Here is a 19833-nt window from a genome sequence, read left to right on the forward strand (position 1 = left end):
CAAAAACATGTTGTGACATCAAAATTGATTCTATAAAGATATGACTCAAAAAGGAATTAACATATTACTATGAAATCATATATAAGATGTGAAAAGTATACTCACAAAAAATATTTATCACTTCTTATCTCTTTTTCATAGCAATGGATGACATGATGTACAATGTTAATGAATACATGAATCATTAGTATTCTAATAGGCATTCATCAAAATAATATAATTCTCATTTTTAAGTTCAATGAAGGTTTGAAAGAAACTAGCAGAACATGACTTAGCAAACTTAGTACAATTAGGTTACATGGAAGCAATGATTAGACAAAACCTATTGTACATAAATCACACCTTAAAGAATATAGAACATTAAGCTTAAAGGTGTGTTAGGAGTTATACCTTCATTTACCTCTTTGGAATCTTCACCCATACATTACCTCTATTGTTCATCTTGGTGATTTTCATTTCATCATTCTTTTTCTTCTTGTAGGGGCTGGTTTTTCTTTTTAGATTGAACACTCTTGTTGTACATTTCCTCGCGAAGTCCTTGGTGTTCTTTGAGATTCCACCTACAAAATATTTTGATTTCTTTCTTGGTACCCATACTTTCTTGGGTCCATAGGGATTAGTCTCAAAAATATTTAATCTCATAAAAGGTTTAGGAGGATCAAAATCAATGCCTACTTTGTCAAAAACACATTTTTTATTTCCAAGAAGTTTGTTGAGGTTTTCTTTTCCTTTTACAAAATTTTCAAGAGTTTTATTTAAATCCTCAACATTGTTTTTCAAAATGTTTTTCTCATTGGTAATAGACGTAAAGTCATTTTTTAAAGTAGCATTTTCCATTTTTAAAACATCCACATCATTTGAAAGAGAAGTAACTAATTTCTTTAATTTAGAATTCTCAACACAAACATTTCTAAATATATCATGTAATTTATTGAAAGCACTTTCAAGTTCTACATAATTAGAAATTACATCATCTTGAGTGAATTCTTCTTCTCCAAGAGCCATGAGACACAGGTTGGCTACTCCATCATTTTCTCTCCAAATTGCTTTCTTTTTGCTACCATCCATCATTGAAAGTTCATGAGCCATGAGTGAGCCTAGGAGTTCTTCAATGCCTAATTTTGTTAGGTCTTTTGTATAGCGATCCAGGTTTTACCCTGACCTTTATTGTGTTTTGGACTCGGGTTTAGTGGTTATATGTTGTTGTCTGTATCTTGTTTCCATCCTTTAATTCCTTGTATCTGAGTTTTGGGATGTGTTGGGCGAGTTTGAAACAGGTTGGTTGTGAGTTGGTGTAAGGGGTTGCTGTCCAGGTTTTGGTCTCTTCGCTCAAGCGAGAACTCTTGCACTCGAGCGTGCATCTGCGTCTCTGTGAAGACCTGAAGGTTGGTATTTTTCGCTCGAGTGAGACTTCTTGCGCTCGAGTGAGCCCTGTGTTGTTTGTTCCTTCGCTTGAGCGAGAACTCTTGCGCTCAAGCGTGCGTCTGCATTGGGTCAGACCTGAAGCTTCGCATTGTTCGCTCGAGCGATGCTTCTTGCGCTCGAGCGAGGTTATTTTTGTGTCTGGTCGCTTGAGCGACAACTCCTTCGCTCGAGCGAGCCTCGCATATATCAGTTCGCAGCAGCGTGATTTTTATCACTTTTTCATCTCCTTTTTCACTCCAAACCCTAAATTCGGCTATCTCTCTCTAAACTCCCTCTCTCTACAAATACACCTTATTCTTGGGTCTCTCTACCCTAGTCCCTTTGTAAAAAGGGTAGAGCTTGGCGTGGGCTATCTTTTGATCCGAAAAGTGTGGATTTGGAGCATCTGGGTTCTCCCTCTTCTTCTCCTTTGAGCTTCTCCTTTTGAGGTGGGGATAAACTACTCTTTTCTATGGGTTTTAACCTAAATATTAGTCATTTTGTATAAATAGTGGAATGTGGGAAGTTTGGGTTAAGTTAGGGTTTTAAGATTGAAATTATAAAAGAGGGGTTTCCTAATTTTGGGTTCATTGTGTACATAAAGTTTTGAGTTTGGGCTCTCTTGTATATAATTGATGAAATTTGGCCTTGGTGCAATTTTTGAGAAAATGGATAAATGCCCTAATTTGAATTAAATAACTATTTTGTATAAATAGTGAAATTAAGGTGAAAATGTGAAATTGGTTTGGGAATTATGAAATTGGGAAAAGTTATGATTAAATGGTGTAGTTGAATTGATAAATCACTCACCTATGGAGAAGTTGATAATTTATCTGTTTGATAGATTTATTTAACTGTTTAGAAATAACTGTTTTGGACTATCGGTGGAGGATAGCCATGATTGTTGTAGGAACTGCATGATGATTAGGTAAACTGAAACTAATCAATTGGAATATATCATTGAATATGACGATTGGATATAAACATTGAATATGTGTTTGAATTGGTCATTGTATATGACAATATGTTTAAATACATTGCATATGTATCTTGTTTGGGAGGAGATAGAGGATGTACTCCATTGTTTGGGAGGAGATAGGGGATGGACTCCATTGATAATTAAGTTGGCCGGAGTGTCCAAGGTGAAAGTCCCGAAATCTTATATATATATTTGGGTGCCGGTTCCCTCGGACATAGTTTCGTAAAATGGCAAGTGTATGGAAGTGTATGAATGATGTTATGATAGAAATGTTGTAATATGAGTTATAGTCTCATTTTGAATTGTTTAGATAGCAATGAGCTATGTCAATGGATTGGTTTGGATAAATAAATGGAGGTGGATGAAAATATGAATGTGGGTGTTGATTGGTTATGGAAAGGATGTACGTTAGTTTACATGTGTTAAACATTTATCGAATGCTAATGTTTTAGTTAATTCTCATATACTGTTTAGCATATCTCTACTGTGCATTGGCTCACCCTACTTGGGGCATCATTTTTAAGTACAGGTGATATGCCGCCTCCAAGGTCTTAGCTTAGGAGGTTTAGGAGTTGAAGACTCCGTTTTGTTGTTTTGTTTTGATGTTAAGTGTATACTCAAGCCAAGGGCTTTCTATATATAGAGCTAGGACTCTTTTTTTGTTGTAACTAAGTGATGGCTTGGAAAACTGCAGCCCGTAGGGCATTTACATTGTTGTTAACATGTAACATCTTTTGTAAGGGAGACTCTGATAAATGAAATGTAACTTTTCTATTATGTTTATGGATCTTATGCATGATTGTCATATGTCTTATTTTTTAGGGCGTTACATTTTGCTTCTTGGATAGCTGTAACCTTAGCTTTCCATTCATTTGGCAAAAACCTAAGTATTTTTCTCACAAGCTCGCCATTAGTATAAGATTTACCAAGAGATTTTAGAGCATTAATAATATTGGTAAATTTATAAAACATCTTAGAAATATATTCAAATGATTCCATAGTAAAGAATTCATAATCATGAATAAGCATGTCAATCCGAGACTTTTTTATTTGGTTAGTTCCTTCATAAGTGATTTCAAGTTTATCCCAAATCTCTTTAGTAGTAATACATCTAAAAATTCTATTGTACTCATTTGCATCTAGTCCACACACAAGAATAAGCTTGGCTTTAGCATTAGCTTGAAGGAGTTTATAATCACACTCATCAAATTTATCCTCAAGTTTAGGCACACTGATATGGTTTACTACCTTGAAAGGGATTTTAGGACCTTTAGTGATAATGAGCTACAAAGCATAATTGGTAGTTTGAAGATACAAAGTCATTTTTTCTTTTCAATAAATGTAATTACTACCATCATAGAGAGGTGGCCTATTATTGCTAGCTTGTCCTACAGCAGAGTAAGTAGAATACATGGTTGCTATGGATAAAAAACTCAAGATTGCTAAATCTAAACAAGAGCCCCAGACTCTAATACTAATTGTTACCCAAAAAGCAACCTAAGATGGGGGTGAATTAGGTTTCTACAAATTAAAATTAATAATACCCCAATAAAATTAACTACTAGTACAACAAATTATTAACAAACACAATGATGAACTTAGGCCAAGTTTGGCATCCTTCGAAAAATCCAAAAAGCCAAAAAGGTTTCCAAAAAGTTAAAAAGTTATCACTATTCACCAAAAGTCAAAAATTACGGCTGCACAACTCCCAATCTTAATTTTCCCCTACACACTAATTTATACAATTTTTTAATACACATATTTTCATAAAAAGTCAAAAAGTTAACCCAAACGTTCATATTTTTTTCCTCAACTTTTTAGTCTAAAAAGACATAAAGTGCACTTATTTAGGATACCCCAAACAACCCCTTAGTATTAAATGATCAAGCAAAATAACAATGAAGTATAGCTGACATACATGGTAAATCAAATGATTAGCACATGAATATTAGATAGATATAGCTATAGTAGAAAAATAAAGAGATTAGAGAAAAGGAGACAAACAGATTTATAGTAGTTCGGTTTCAACTAAGCCTACATCCACTCCTCAAGATTCACTTGAGATTTTCCACTATCTTCTAGCTTCACAGGGTGCTTGCAATTTTTTCACAGATGAAGCAATCCTCCACAGATTTTATATAGACTTTCTAAGTCAAGAACACTGAGTGTACTACACTCTTACATAGTTGAAAAGAATGTGTGTTTGCTTTCACAGAAAACTATAATAATTATCTCTCAAAGATAGATATAAAAATAAAGCTCTGGTTTTTCTATAAATATCACACAGAAAAGATGAGCTTAATACTATAAGGCTTAGTGTATAATTTCTGAGAGATGATGTAAACAAAAATTGAAGAACACTTCTCAGAGAATTTTTCAGAGAATAGATATGAGTGATTATAGATCAAAGAATATTTTTTGGTTTTTTTGTAACTGGTTTATATTAGAGGCTTTGGTATATATAATGAAACTTATAGCCGTTTATAACCGTTTACAGCCGTTGTATTCATTTGAATTTATAGCCGTTTATAACCGTTGTACTCCATCATTACAAATTTGAATATCTTCCACTTGAACCTTTTGAACTTTTTAGCCTACTGCTGTGCTGGGCTATTTGAATTCCTAATTTAGGGGTGGTTTGGGATGATCTAAATAAGTGCACTTTTTGACTTTTTATGAAATATGGGTTGGATATGGGTTGGATTTGATGTGATGTGGTAGAGAGATGATGTGACTTAAATAAGATAGTGACTTTTTAACTTTTTAACTTTTTTAGGTTATGACAAACAAGGCCTTAATCAAAATATTAAATACATTCTAACAACATTTAGGATAAAGATTTAGGTGAGAAATTATGAGACAAAATAAATTTTGATTCTATTTTTCTCTTTCAAATAAATCATCAAAATAAATTTTGAATTCTATTTTTTTCTTTCAAATAAATTAAATAAATTATCAAAATAAATAAGTCTAACAATCTAGCCTTTGTTGGTCAATTGATTGATCCTAAACATTTTTGGTTGTTTGATCACAACTTTGAGACACTTTTCATAAAATATTTTTATGGCCGTTAACATTTTTGCAACATATAAATTGTAATATAAGAATTTTATTAGATAGTGCCTTCTGGCACGGGCAATCTCTAATATTAAGATAAGTCAAATCTATTAAAAAATATTTGTACAAGTGGTAAATGATAATTTGGGATGTATTAGCAAAAACGCAGGAGTAAATTGGCAAAATCATCTACGAAATGGTAAAAAGATTAATTTGTCATTTTTCTGCTATAATAAACGGATAAATGGACCTAGACGAGTAAATTGAATTGAGGCTCATTTAAATAAGAAAGATCTAAATTCATAAAATACAAAATTTAAGATTTAAGAGTAAATTATATTTTATTTCTCTCAACTATCATCGTTTTTTACTTTATCTTTCAAACTAAAAATTGATACTAACGTACTCCTTTCATCATTTAAAAATTTCCAATCTAATCCTTATACCTCCATTATGTTAACAAAATAAACAAAAAATGTGCATATAATATGTATGTCATATTTATGATAAAAATCCCTTTTAAAGTCATAAATATGACATGTGCACGTTACATGTACATTCTCCATCTGTTTTGTTAACATAATAAAGACATAAACGTTGAATTAAAAACTTTTAAAAAATGAATATAGTACATTATGGGTTGGTTTGGAAAGTGGGTTAGCTTTTTGACCTTTTTTGGCTATTTTAGCCTGGCTAAAAAGTTTGGTTTGGGAAGGACTTTTTGGCTTTTTAACTTTTTTGACTTTTTTTTGTGAGAGAAGAATGTAATGATTATGGGTTGGATGTGATGTTTTGTTTGTTGTGGCTAAAATAACTTATTTTGTCTTTGTGGCTATTTTAGCCACAAACCATCTTGCCAAACGAACCCATCAATTTTTAGTTTGAGGGAATAAAATAAAAAACGGTGAGAGTTGAGGGGTAAAGTGTAATTTTCTCAAGATTTTTTTTATTGTAATTTTTTATTAAAATAAATATTGACTATAATAAATTGTATAAAATCCAGTGAAAGTGATAATATTATATTTGAGAGATTCAAATAGGTGGTGCAATTGCTATTTAGTTTTAATCTATTTCCTTTTTATCTGAAAAAAAAAAAATCTTTTTAGTTATTTTTTAATTAAAATTAATAATTTTAAAACTGGAACCAAATTAAAAAATATATATATATATCATTGAAGATACAAATAAATTTTTTGGCATTTGTTTGTTTGTTAATAAATCGTTTCAAAAGTAAAAAGGTAAAAAATTTTAAATTTTAAATATACTCTTTGGGGGGATTTTATTTTATTTTTTAAATTCGGTTTAATTTTATTTTAATTTTTAAGGTGTTATAATCAAAGAGAACTTAAAAATTATTTTTTTAAAAAAAGAAAAAAGTCGCTAAAAATAAAAAAAATAATTAAAAATTTACTAGAAAGTATTTACCAAATCTCCATAAATAATTAAAAAAGAAGAAGAAGAAGGTGACCATAATACGATAGACCAACTAGAAATATCCCATCTTTTATTTTATCACTCTTAATTATATATTTTTATTTGGGATACATTATATAAGGATTTTTTTTTTTATCTTTTTTAAATTACATCTCTTTTTGATTTTTTTTTACTCATCTTTTCATAAAAAGTTAAAAAATATATTTATTTAGATTATTTTAAATAATTCTTTAATAAGGGTAATTTTTATGTGTACAAGTACATACCATATATATTTATATAAATTCTCACAAATATACGTAAATTACCTCACGAAATCTCATACATTTTACAAATATATGTAAATTAATTCATAAAATTTTTAAAAAAATCACAGCTTACATCACATCAAACCCATAATCATTTCACTTTTTCTCTCACAAACATCACATCCAACCACAAAAAAATCCAATCATCTTCCCAAACACAAAAATTTTAGCCTACTTAAAATAGCCAAAAACTAAAATAGCCTACTAAAATAGCCACTTCCCAAACGAGGCCTTAAAAGGGTCTGTTTGATAACCATTTTGTTTTCAGTTTATATTTACAAAAATTTTAAAAGCTGTCATAAAAACTTGTTTGATAATTTTTTTGGTTTAGAAATGGTTGTTTCAGTTTATAAATTTGAGAAAAAAATGTAAACTCAAAAAATGACTTTACGTTGATTTTTAAACAGAAATTTAAAAATTTGACTAAGAATTTTTTTTTTCAATTATTATTTTTAATTAATTTTTTTTCCATTGTCATAAATAATAAAAAATAAATATAAATATTTTAGGCTTGAACAAATATATTTTTTAGTTAATATTTTTCAAATATTTTGTTCAAACCAAACGCAGTTATAGTTTATATTTTTCTAAAAATAAACAAAAATTAATTTATAAAAATTTTGTAAACATAAACAAAAAAACGTAAACGTTATCAAATGCTATCTTCTTCTTTCGTTGTATTTAATTAAAAATTTTAGAAATTTATTTTAAAAAAATAATAGATAAAATATAAATAAAGCACACATATATTTTATCTAATTCCACGCAATTTTTTTTTTTCCTAACCCATTTCAAATTCCTTTCCAAATCGTCTAAAATATCAATTAATCAACTTCCTTCGTGACGTTGTTATCTATTGAGCGTGCGAGTGGGAGTGGAACAAAAAGTCAGAAATAGAACCCAACCGAACCGCCATCGCTATCAATCATCCTCACTTCGCTGTTCCATAAATTCATAAACAATCCCCTTCTTGTTGTATCATAATCATCATCAAACTCTCATTCTCCCTCGTTGTCGATTAGATCAATCGATTCAATTCGTCGAAAACGATTTGCTGCAACTTTTGGATCACTCTTGGATTAATAATAATAATTACATTTGATATTTGACAAAAGAGGATCGAACTAGGGTTTTCAGATATGGCTAGTCCCAAGAAGAATCAAAACAAAGGTTTCTTCTCCGCGATGACTTCCGGTTTTTCAATGTTTGGGACTGCCATGCAGAGATCTGTCAACGGGTATGTATTGAGATTTGTTGCCTTTTTTCCTGGATTTTCTCATGTGAGCCAGCGAAAGAGTATTTGTAATAGCTTCCTGTTGTTGCTGCTCTATGTATGTGCATTTTAGCAATAAGTTTCTGTTTTGGAATTGAAATTTGGGGCCAATCTTTGAAGCTGTGCTAATTCTCCATGTTAGTTTGAAATCATGGATTGGATTGGTTTGATTTGAACTTCTTACCTGGAGATGAAAGCTTCAAGTCAGTAAGTATGACCTTTGAAAATTTGAGTTTGCAAAAGGGTCTACTTTCATTCAGGGTAAAAAAAATTCAATTTGATATGAATTTAAATAGGGGTTGAGTGTTTTTCATTCACTCAATTTTAAATTTGAGACGTGTTTACATATGGTTAAGCTCAACATAAAAAATAAAAAAGAAAAAAGAAAGGGTTTAAGCTGTGAGCTATCAATTAATTCCACCAACTGTGTTCTAGTTTTAAATTTAGAGAAAATTAGTGAAACATCCCTCTTCAACTTTGGGCAGTAGGAGAGCACCAATATATGTTTTTTTTATTAGCTAAGGTGGTCGATGGAATTTCTCTATGATCATACCAAAGAAATTTCAAATTTTTTCTGTGAAAATTAAAATTTCTCTGCGTTGGGTTAATATTTTTTGTGTCAAATTTTCTCGGTAAAAATGTTGAGAATCCCAACTAGTATGAAAATATTGTATATAATAAAATCCTAATATGAGGACCTTAAAAAAAATTCCCCTTAAATTTACCAACTTTTATTTATTTTTGTCTAATCTCTCTCTTCTTTTTTATTTTGTTTTAATATTTAGCTCAATGTGGCCTAATAGGTGGGAATAATTAATGGTGTTCTGTCTCCATATTTCCCACCCCTTTTATTTAGACTATTATTTTCTTAGTTTAAAACACAAAATAAGCTCATTTAAGAAGCACATGAGATAAAAGGATAGTTGTTTCCACCTACTGGATTACATTGTCATAATAATGAAAGTTGAAGAGGTTACATAGATAAATTAAAAGTTGAGGTTCATTTTAGTATATAGTTTACAATAAAAATACAAAAAAATCTGAAGTTAATAGGAGGCATATTGTATAAATTAGTATTTGCTTCCAGGAATATTTTGTCAGCTATTTTTTTTTTGTTAAACATAATTTGTGCAAGGCTGGACACTTGACCCCAGGACCCGCTGTGCTAGGATTAACTTATAAGTGATGAATGATTGTAGTCTAACCTGTGAGGTCAGCTTGAATGGTAAGTTGCCAAGGTCTATGCAAGAGGTCTTAGGTTCAAGTCTCGATATCCTACTTCACCCAATGTGTGAGATTGGTGGGTGGTCGCACATATCCCAAGTTTGCGCTCATGGGGTGGGTTTGAAGGGCCCTCTTGCCTAGGATTGGTTATCGGTTATCAAAAAAAGAAAATAAATAAAATGAAAGATTGTTGTTAGTATTTTAATCATTGTCTTAAAATACTGTTGAAAGCTAATTGATATTTTATTTAGGATAACTGGATATATATATATTGTCCTTCCTGGGCATCTGCTGTCTCAAACTCCATATATACATGTTTATGTACATATCTATATGCATATTTATTTGTTTATTATGCTTTGGATAAGTTGCACCCCCTAGTCCAAATATGTGAACTGTCTTTCTTGATTTCATCAATTTGAAATGCCCCCCCCCCCCCCCCCCCTCTAAATTCCTGGTTAATGATTGTTTTGTACCCCCCCTCTAAATTCCTAGTATTCAATATTAATAACAAATTTTCAAAACTGCCCTGATGCATATTGTTTGATAAGGATTATACAACTATGCTGCTGCTTTACACTACTATGTTGCATTGATTTACCAAAACAACTATGTTGCCTTATTTAATTATTACCTAGGTGCCATGTTTCTCTAATTTATTTTTTCGTTCTGTATCTATATGCTACTGGTGTGGTAGAACCTTAAACTTACCATGTTGCTTTGATAGTTACTTTATTGCCAAATGATGTGAAAAGTACCACATTGCATTGAAATATTGTCTGGCATGGTGTTAACCTAACATGTTACATTACATTTAACAATTTATTCTGTACCTTCACTTATGGGCACAGCCGTTTTTGTTTTTATTTTCATTTGGAATGTTTTGTTATTTTTAATTGCTAATTAGCCTACTATAAATTTTGTTTCTTTGATAATTATAACTGCCTCAATAAATATATATACATATATTATATTATATGTTTGTATATATTGGGTAAGTAGCAGCCCTCATGTGTAACGATCGCAGCAGCTGCCTTGGATTATGGTTTTGCTATGCCTTAACTGCAATTCTTCATATTACAAACAATTTAGTTGCCGCAATGTATGGAAACTACAAAGTCGCTAAAGAAGATTGTTGCCTAAGTGCCATGTTGCCATTATTGATGGTTTGTTTTAATATATGGACTCTTTCTTGTTGCTTCATGCACAATTTGGTAGACCTTAAACTGCCATCTGTCCTAGTTAGTACTATTGTTTGGTGGGACTCGAAATTGTTGTTTTGATATGTGGTCGCATTAGTGCATTATTGCTAATTGATGGCTGCCTTGTTATGCTGAGTACCATGCCACCTCAAAGTAAGGTTATATGGGCCTTAATTTATCATGTTACCTCGGTAGGCAGTTATGTTGCCTCCATTAATGGGAACTACCATATTGTCTAATGAGATTGTTGCTTCGATGGCTTGCCTGTTGATTTCTTCAACACAAGGAAGCTACATTATTGCATCTAAGTTTAAGCAGAGACTTGAACTGTTTTGTTGCCTAGATGGCTGTCCTTAAAACTAGCCTGTTGGTTAGGGGGGGTTTAGATACAGGATATCATAAAAGTTAATGTGCATAAAAGTATTCATTTATATATATATATATAAATTTAGACATTTCATGACGGAACGTGTTTTTTGATATGTAAAACTCGGGATAATTTTACTCAACTTGATCAATGAACAGTCATGGCTTCTAGCTCCTGGTAATATTGTAATAGATCAATTCTTATTCCAAGCTTGAGGTTGTGGGTTCAAACATGAGCGTAACCACTTTGTGCAAAATTGGCCAAAGGTTAGATCTATACCCAATCTACCCCCTCCCAAACGCCCATCCAATCAGGACAGAGCTAGGCATTCTTTTTTAATTGATTCGTATGTATCATATCCTCGCATTTGAAGACTATTTTTTTTTGGTAAGTTAGACACAAGTCACAATTTTTTTTTGAATTTTTTGATATGCAAAACACAAATCACAATCTTCATTGACCAACAAACAGTCAAGGCTTCCTGCATTTCATCATAATGCATCATATGCTTACTTTTGGAGACTTGATCAACACCTTTTATTTCATCATCATGTAAACTTGTTATTAACTCACACGAGGCTGTTGTTAGTGGTTTGAATGTCATGTGCATTTGAAGTCTATCTCTTTGTATGGAAATCTATGTCATTCTAATGATTCAATGAATGCCTATTTTCATCTTCTTGCATCCAGAATGCTTGGTTATGAGGGGATGGAAGTAATTAATCCTGAGGGAGGCAAAGATGATGCTGAAGAGGAAGCTCAGAGAGGAAGATGGAAGCAGGAGGTGAGTTGTGTTATTCTCTTTCTCTCAAGATGCGAAGCTTTTTTACTGAAAGTATTTTTACATTATCAAAATTTTAGAAAGAGTGTTATATATATAAAAAAGCTTTGTGAAGATTAAATATTGGCCCACAAGTAAGCTGGTTTGTGTATTTTTCTTAAATGTAGAATTGTTTGTTGCTTTGTAACATCACCACAGCATGAGTTTACAGTCCTGACAAACAAGTCTTGTTCTGGAAAACCTACTTCAACCTATATCAACTATAATAGCATATATATAATCCTCTGTATTTGGAATGGCAGGTATCCCAGTTTGGTAATTTACTGTACTGTTTTGTCAGTGTGTAGTGGAATAATTCCAAGTTCAATTTTTCTGTCAGTATGAGGATTTGCCTTGTTAGATATCTAGTCACATATTTTTCTAGGTAAATAGGCTAGAGGTTATCATTGGTGATATTTGCGATTAGAGAGGAGGCAATGGTCTCCATAAGAACTTTCTCTTTCTTTTGATTGCTTGTGTATATCTTAGGTTCCCATGCTATTGAAAGTCAACTACATTGAAATTTCTTTATTTTATGCATGCTGAAATCATTTTATTCTCAAAGGAAAGGGATAGTTATTGGAAGATGATGCACAAGTATATAGGGTCGGATGTGACATCAATGGTGACACTTCCAGTCCTTATATTTGAGCCAATGACAATGATTCAAAAAATGGCCGAGGTTTGTGTCATTTTCTTTGCATATGTTTACTGCTAATTTCATTACTCTTTATAACTTTCATGATCCAAATTGTGAGACTGTTGTGACAGTTAATGGAATACTCCTACCTTCTAGACCAGGCAGATGAATGTGAGGATCCCTACACGCGGTTGGTGTATGCTTGTGAGTATAATCCTGACTGGAATATCGAATGATGGGGGTGAATATCTGTTGATTTAGTGTAGTCTTGACTTGAAAATCCAATAATGGGGGTGAATATCTGTTGATTTAGTAGTGTCTATGCATTTGATGTCTGATGAATAAGTATAGTCTATGCAAGTGTTATAGATACGAAACTTGTGATTTATGCAGCATCATGGGCAATATCTGTCTATTATGCCTACCAACGCACCTGGAAGCCTTTTAACCCCATTCTGGGCGAGACTTATGAAATGGTTAATCATGGTGGAATGGCATTCGTTGCTGAGCAGGTGAATTAAGGATCTTGACTTGCTCTATGTTCTCTTTCATCCCCATCTGGTTGCCTTCCCTCTTTTTCCTTTTTGAAGGCTGTATGCACATTCTAGAAGAATCTATGAATATTTTTTGCTTCTCAAACTCTACAAAGCCTGATGGTTTTTGCTCAAGCAAGAAAAGCAAAAAACAAAGAAAGCCCAAATCATAAATCTATTCTTAAAAATAAAAAAATAAAAAATTTATAAATTCACTTATGAATCAATGCTTCTGAATTATTCTTGTTCGCTAAACTGAATCACATCTACGCTCGTTACAGGTGAGTCATCATCCACCAATGAGTGCTGGACATGCTGAAAATGAGCATTTCACATATGATGTGACATCAAAGTTGAAAACCAAATTTTTAGGGAACTCTCTTGATGTTTACCCCGTTGGAAGGTAAGTTTTGTTTTTTGGTTTGTGATAAGTTATTACAATATTAAGATTTGATGTAGTTCAACATTTTTATCAGTCAATGCTGACCCTGTGGAAGTGGAACGCTTTGATGTATGTTTGTATGATTCTGTCAATTCATATAAGAGGGGAATTTTGGTGAGTAAGTTTTTGGTAATGGAGGGAAGTACTATGGTAGAGTTCACTTACAATCATTATAACTTACTGGTCTATTTCCTGCCATTCCAGAGCTAATACATTCCTCATTCTTATTTCTGTAATTAACCTTCAAGGAACTTCTTGTATTGGTTTTACATTGCTTGTTTTGATATTTTATCAATTTTCAAAATGAACTTTTCATGTTCATTTAAGCCCATATAAATCTTATGAAGAAAAATTGTTTTAACATTTATTTCATATGCAGAACATGTATAACACTAAAACAAGATGGTGTAGTGCTCGATTTGGTTCCCCCTCCCACTAAGGTTAACAATTTGATTTTTGGACGAACTTGGGTAGATTCACCAGGAGAAATGGTCATGACGAATTTGACTACTGGGGACAAAGTTGTCCTTTACTTTCAACCTTGTGGTTGGTTTGGGTATGTTGATGTCTCTCTTTCTAACTTTCTGATTGCTAATTGTTTTGACATTTTTGGTTTTGATCAATGATATTCTTATGATTGTTTTGTAATTTTTAATTTTATGCCATGATTAAATGTGGATTTTGGGATAGAGTTATTAACCGATGGAAGTCTTGGGAAAATGTTTTTGACTTCCATGCATGAAAATAAAGAATATTTTTGAATATTTTTCTTCACCTCTTTTTAGCTTGTTCATTGATTTTGATTTTTGACATTTGCCTCTTCAATCCTGATCTTTATAATTACTGCCACCTAATCTCTTCATTGGCCAATGTTGTTTTGTTAGGCCATTGTTGGGTGATAAAGATGGCTTCCTATGTGAGTTCAATTGGGTGTACTCCAAAGCTGCTACAACTAAATGAAACCAAAAGTAAAGCTTTGTTTCTTAATTTTTAGGGCTAATGGTGTCTAATTTGCTGTGCTTCAATGCAGGGCTGGTCGTTATGAAGTGGATGGATACGTATACAATGCTGCTGAGGAACCTAAGCTATTGATGACTGGAAAATGGAACGAGTCAATGAGTTATCAACCATGTGACATGGAAGGGGAACCTCTTCCGGGCACAGAACTGAAAGAGGTTTGTTTCATTAATCGTTTTATCATCTTTCATTTTCCACTTGTGAGTGCTTTTTGTGCTTAAGTCACCATGATGCTAAATGGGGGCTGCTGGACTGGCATGTCATAATCACATGGCAGTGCAATAACATAATTCTCAATGCTTGTGATAATGGTCCCGCTATCTTGCATTTTTACGTGTCCTGACTGAGGATGAATAATTTTCTCTCATGAAATTGTACTCACCTTTAATTATTACATGTTCATTCTGCTATATAAACATATTGTTTTAAGGTCAGTTATGGTGCTATCTCCCTAGAATACGGTAGGGGGCATGGAGTGCTGGCATAATCATTGGTTAAGACAGGCCCGGCCTAGTCCGAGCCCAATTTTGTAATTTATGTGTTTTTAATTCCTTCATCAATAGGTCAGATTTATTGAATGCTGTACTGATCTTCTCTTCCATCCAAAGGAAACTTTCAAAAAATAAAAAGTGATCATAGCGTCTTTGGTTAAAAACTATTCTCACAGTGAGATGATTAGAAAGAGCTATCGCCTTTTGTTTGTTGCTTTTAATAAGGAAACTGGTTCATATTGATGAAGCATTTATTAACACGTTGAATGGCTGTCTAAGAGTTGGAAATTATAGAAAATGGGCTACTTGTAAATGGCTTTTTTGGTAGTGACAATAGTTCTCCCTATTACATCTCTAATCTCTTGAGAGTTTCTGATAAATTAAAGATGCGATAGGGAGGAGGGTACTTGTATGCAACGGTTTCAAGTGAGCACAGTGCAATTAGGTTCTGGTGGCTATTTGCTATGTAGTTTCTCTTGGTGAGTTGGGAGAGGATGGTAATTTATCTCCTACTTAGTGAGTAATTGTTGAGAGAAATTTTAAGTAATTCAATCTTCAAATTGAATTCATATTGCTGTGGTGGCTAGACACGTGCTTGGTGATCGATAATTGATCTTGTTTTATTTTTTCATGACATTTAAATAAATTGTGTGTAATTTGAGTTATTTATGTTTCTGGCAATAGTTTTCCTTTGTGGTATGGGTTCCTTTTTGCACAATTGAAAATTTTCTTGGATTGAAGCTGAACAATCTAACCAAATATCACGATCACAAGCTTAATATATTTTTAGGGAATACTCCCTCCATGTAAACTATCTGAAGAAGTTAACATATGATGGGCATAATGATTAAGGGGTTGCAATGTGTAATTAGACACTAAGAAAATATTCCTCGTTGATGCCCAGCTTCCTTGAGTTTTAGCTATTAGCAAAACAAATTAACACGATTTTTCTGCAGGTTTGGCGACTTGCTGCTACCCCAGGGAACGACAAATTTCAGTACACATATTTTGCTCATAAAATAAACAGTTTTGAAACTGCTCCTAGGAAGTTGTTGGCATCGGATTCTCGCTTACGTCCTGATAGATGTGCACTCGAGAACGGTGATCTATCCAAAGCTGGCGCTGAGAAGAGCAGGTCTCTCTCTCTCTCTCTATATATATATATATATGTGTCAAGGTCTGTATGAGGTTTCGAGTGACATCATTTATGTGCCATGAACCATCATCATGATAAATGCCTGGTAAGAAAGTAGTGGACTTCGTTTTCCAGCTGCAGACCATATTACACATTTCATTTGTTTTTACGTGCTGATTTTGCACTTCTGCCTATATCTGAACTTGTTTTTGTCATGTGGTTGGGTGTGTGAAGGCATAGAGGTACATCATTTACTTGGCTTTGTGGGCATGTAGTTGTAATCATTGTCCTATAGATCATATGAACATGGTATGCCAACATGGCAGAGGACCTAAATAGGTAATAATGGGTATAAGTTGAAGGCTTCAAGACTGTAGGAATGAATTTGTTGTGCAACCATTGTACTTGATTTGGTGACCTAAATGCTAGGCTTGTAGCACTTGTTGTCTTAGTCAGTTAACCACTCCAGCACTTGAATTGAAGTGATACTTTTGTTTCCTTCAGGCACTTGGAACTTCTCCAATACTTTCCTTCATCATTTTTTTTATGAAAAAATGCCTGAAAAGTGCTCCAACCATTTCATCAAATTTGTATCAAATCAAGGGAAAGACAATTTTTTCACAAAATCAAGGATGAACCAAGTCCTTAACCAAATTTCCAAGTCATATTTTTACTCAAATTTGATGAAATTTTAAAAAGAGTAAAGGATTGGAGATGATTTTCTTTCATAAAAAATTGTTTTAGACAGATTTTTAAGATTTAGTTTGGAATTTTTCAAAAAGATTTGATGAAAACAAGAGAGTAAGGATTGGAGTGGTTCGTATCAGATCAAGCTTTTAACCTTTTCATATCATCTGCATGCATTGCTGCTAGCAAAATATGTCGAAATGTGATACTTAAATGTCTCATTGGCAAACCTGGAAAGACCAATTAGGCATCTAGATGTTCTGTGAGTTTCTTGTTTGTGCTCACGTGCAGATGATGTTATTTATGTTACATTCTAGCTTGTCCCTTAGAGCATACCCTGGCGGCTTAGGTTGCATTCCCCAAATAATGAGACTCAAGTTCGAGTCTCCTCAACTCACCTATAGAAAATATTTTGTTTAAGCTTTTCCGCTTGAACTTGAGTGATAAAGGATGGAAATGAAGAGAGAGATGTAGGCTCCGTTTGGTGGAGTTTTTAAAATCTAGTTCCACACTCACTTTTGAGTATGGTGTTTGTTTAGGGTTTTCAAATCATAATTCTACACTCATTTCTCAAAACTCAATTCAAAACATAATCATTACTTTTCAAAACTCATAACCAAACACATAATTCAAAACACTTTTCAAAACTCCATTCAAATCAATATTTTAAAAATATTTTAATTTTGTTAAGATTTTAAATATTTTAATATTTAAATATGTTGCGAATTTTTTAATTTTTAAATTTTTTTTAATTTTTTGAATATTTTTAAATATTTTAATTTTTAAATATTACGATTTTAATTTTTTAAATTTTAAAATATTTTATAAAAATAAATTCAAACTCTATTTTATAAAAATATTTTTGAATATTTTAATTTTTTTGTTATGTATTTGGTTACGATTTGAGTGTAGAGTTGTGAAAGTAGTATGGAGTTTCGAGTTATGTGTTTGGTTATAAGTTTTAAAAATAATTTTTAAATTGAGTTTTGTTTTATGTGTTTGGTTACGATTTGAGTGTAGAGTTGTTTTTAAATTTAAAATATTAAAATTTTAAATTATTTTAATTTTTTGAATATTTAAATTATTTAAATTTTTACGATTTAAAATTTTTAAATATTTATTTTAAACTTTTTACTTATTAAATTTTTTAGATTATTTAAATTATTTAAATATTTATGATTTAAATTTTTTGAATATTTATTTTGAAAAAAAATTATTTCCTTTGTAGTATTTTCAATTAAAAAATTGATTAATGTTATTTTTTGTTAATAATAAATTTTTTTAATTGAATTTTAAAAAGAGTTTGGTTATGAGTGTTGATCAAAATTTTCAATAATATGAAAGTAATGTGTTTTGTTATGAGTTATAGCAATTTGAATTAAGTTTTGAAAACTCTTTTCAAAACTCATAACCAAACAAATTTTCTTACTTCACATGTCAAATCAAACTTTCAAAACTCAATTCTACACTCAATTCAAAACTTAATTCCACACTCAATTCAACACTTTATTCAAAAACTATAACCAAACAAATTTTCTACACTCAAATCATAATTCTAAAACACACAAACTCAAAATACAACTCATATTCTCAAATCCTAATTACAAAGCTCTACCAAACGGAGCCGTATTTTCTCATGTTTGGTTTACAAGTTAGGTGAAAAATGATGAGAAATGGATAAAAAGAAAACTATTTTATTTTATAGGTTTCTTTTCTTACCAAAAAGTGATGTGATTTGGTGAGAGACAAACTGATTGATTGTGTATTTTTTCTAATACCAAGATTGCCCACAAAAGAAGAAAAAGAAATTCACACACTTTGTTTTTTGTAGTGAGAAAACACAATCACTTCTTTTCTCATGAGAAACAAACTAAATCCTTTTCAGATTGCTGAAAGACTGAAGAAAATTCCATGAAATTCAATTCTCTTCACCACTCCCACCTGCCTTTCTTGTTGGTCGAATTTTTTTTAGCTCATAACGTTGTTTGTATTCTATTCATTATTCATTTGCAGTCTCGAGGAGAGGCAGAGAGCTGAAAAGAGGCTTCGAGATGCGAAGGGCCATCAGTTTGCGCCAAGATGGTTTGATCTAACCGATGAAATTAGGCCTACTCCTTGGGGAGACTTGGAAGTGTACCAGTACAATGGTAAATACACTGAACATCGGGCTACTGTGGATAGATCTGCCATCACAGGCGAGGATGATGTCAAATCGACAGACTTCAACCCATGGCAGTATGGTAATTTGTCTGCGGAGTGAGGTAATCCCATTGCTATGTTGTTTTTCGATTGTGTACTATAGTCATTTGACGGCATTTTTGTGTGATAGGAAGCTGTGTGTTGTTTGTTGGCCATCATGTGTGTACATTGTATCATTTGTTGTAATCTTATATACTAGTTGAACCTTTACAGGCCTATTTTCTGAGACAATTTCGTATTGCTTATTATCTATCTCTCTCTCTCTCTCTCTCTCTCTCATTGATGAGGAACCCTACCCCACACATACAGTCATCACTTGTTTTCCTTAATAATAGGAAGCGCGTGGGAAATGATAGGAAACTAGAGAAGAGATAAAAATGGTAATGCTTTTGAGAAATTGTTCATTCTATTTCACTGTACTATTGCAAAGTTCTGTCTTGCCTTGGAGTTGGACCATGAGAGCTTGTAATTACATCTCGTGACGTGTGCATTCAATACAATGATGATATCGACCCTTTTGGTGTCTATGTTTGTGTTAGTTTGTATATAATCTCATAATTTCTGTGCGCCCTCTGTGTTGATGTATTCTGGTAGTTTAGATTTTAGTTTGCAGCTAGCTAG

At 32.2% G+C, this 19833-nt stretch overlaps 1 protein-coding gene across 1 annotated transcript; it reads left to right on the forward strand.

Moving 5' to 3' along the window:
- The first annotated feature begins 7965 nt into the window (after nt 1–7965).
- On the forward strand, nt 7966–19443 carry ORP3C (OSBP(oxysterol binding protein)-related protein 3C). Its single transcript, XM_028202315.2, has 10 exons — nt 7966–8419; nt 11939–12032; nt 12634–12750; nt 12840–12912; nt 13102–13220; nt 13523–13644; nt 14063–14239; nt 14714–14858; nt 16148–16326; nt 19027–19443. Exons 1-10 carry the CDS (start codon nt 8322–8324, stop codon nt 19271–19273), a joined length of 1371 nt encoding a protein of 456 aa, XP_028058116.2. The 5' UTR covers nt 7966–8321; the 3' UTR covers nt 19274–19443.
- Nucleotides 19444–19833: the final 390 nt, after the last annotated feature.

Source organism: Camellia sinensis, chromosome 3 (genome assembly GCF_055761805.1).
Source record: "Camellia sinensis isolate YWXY chromosome 3, ASM5576180v1, whole genome shotgun sequence".
Lineage (NCBI taxonomy): Eukaryota > Viridiplantae > Streptophyta > Magnoliopsida > Ericales > Theaceae > Camellia > Camellia sinensis.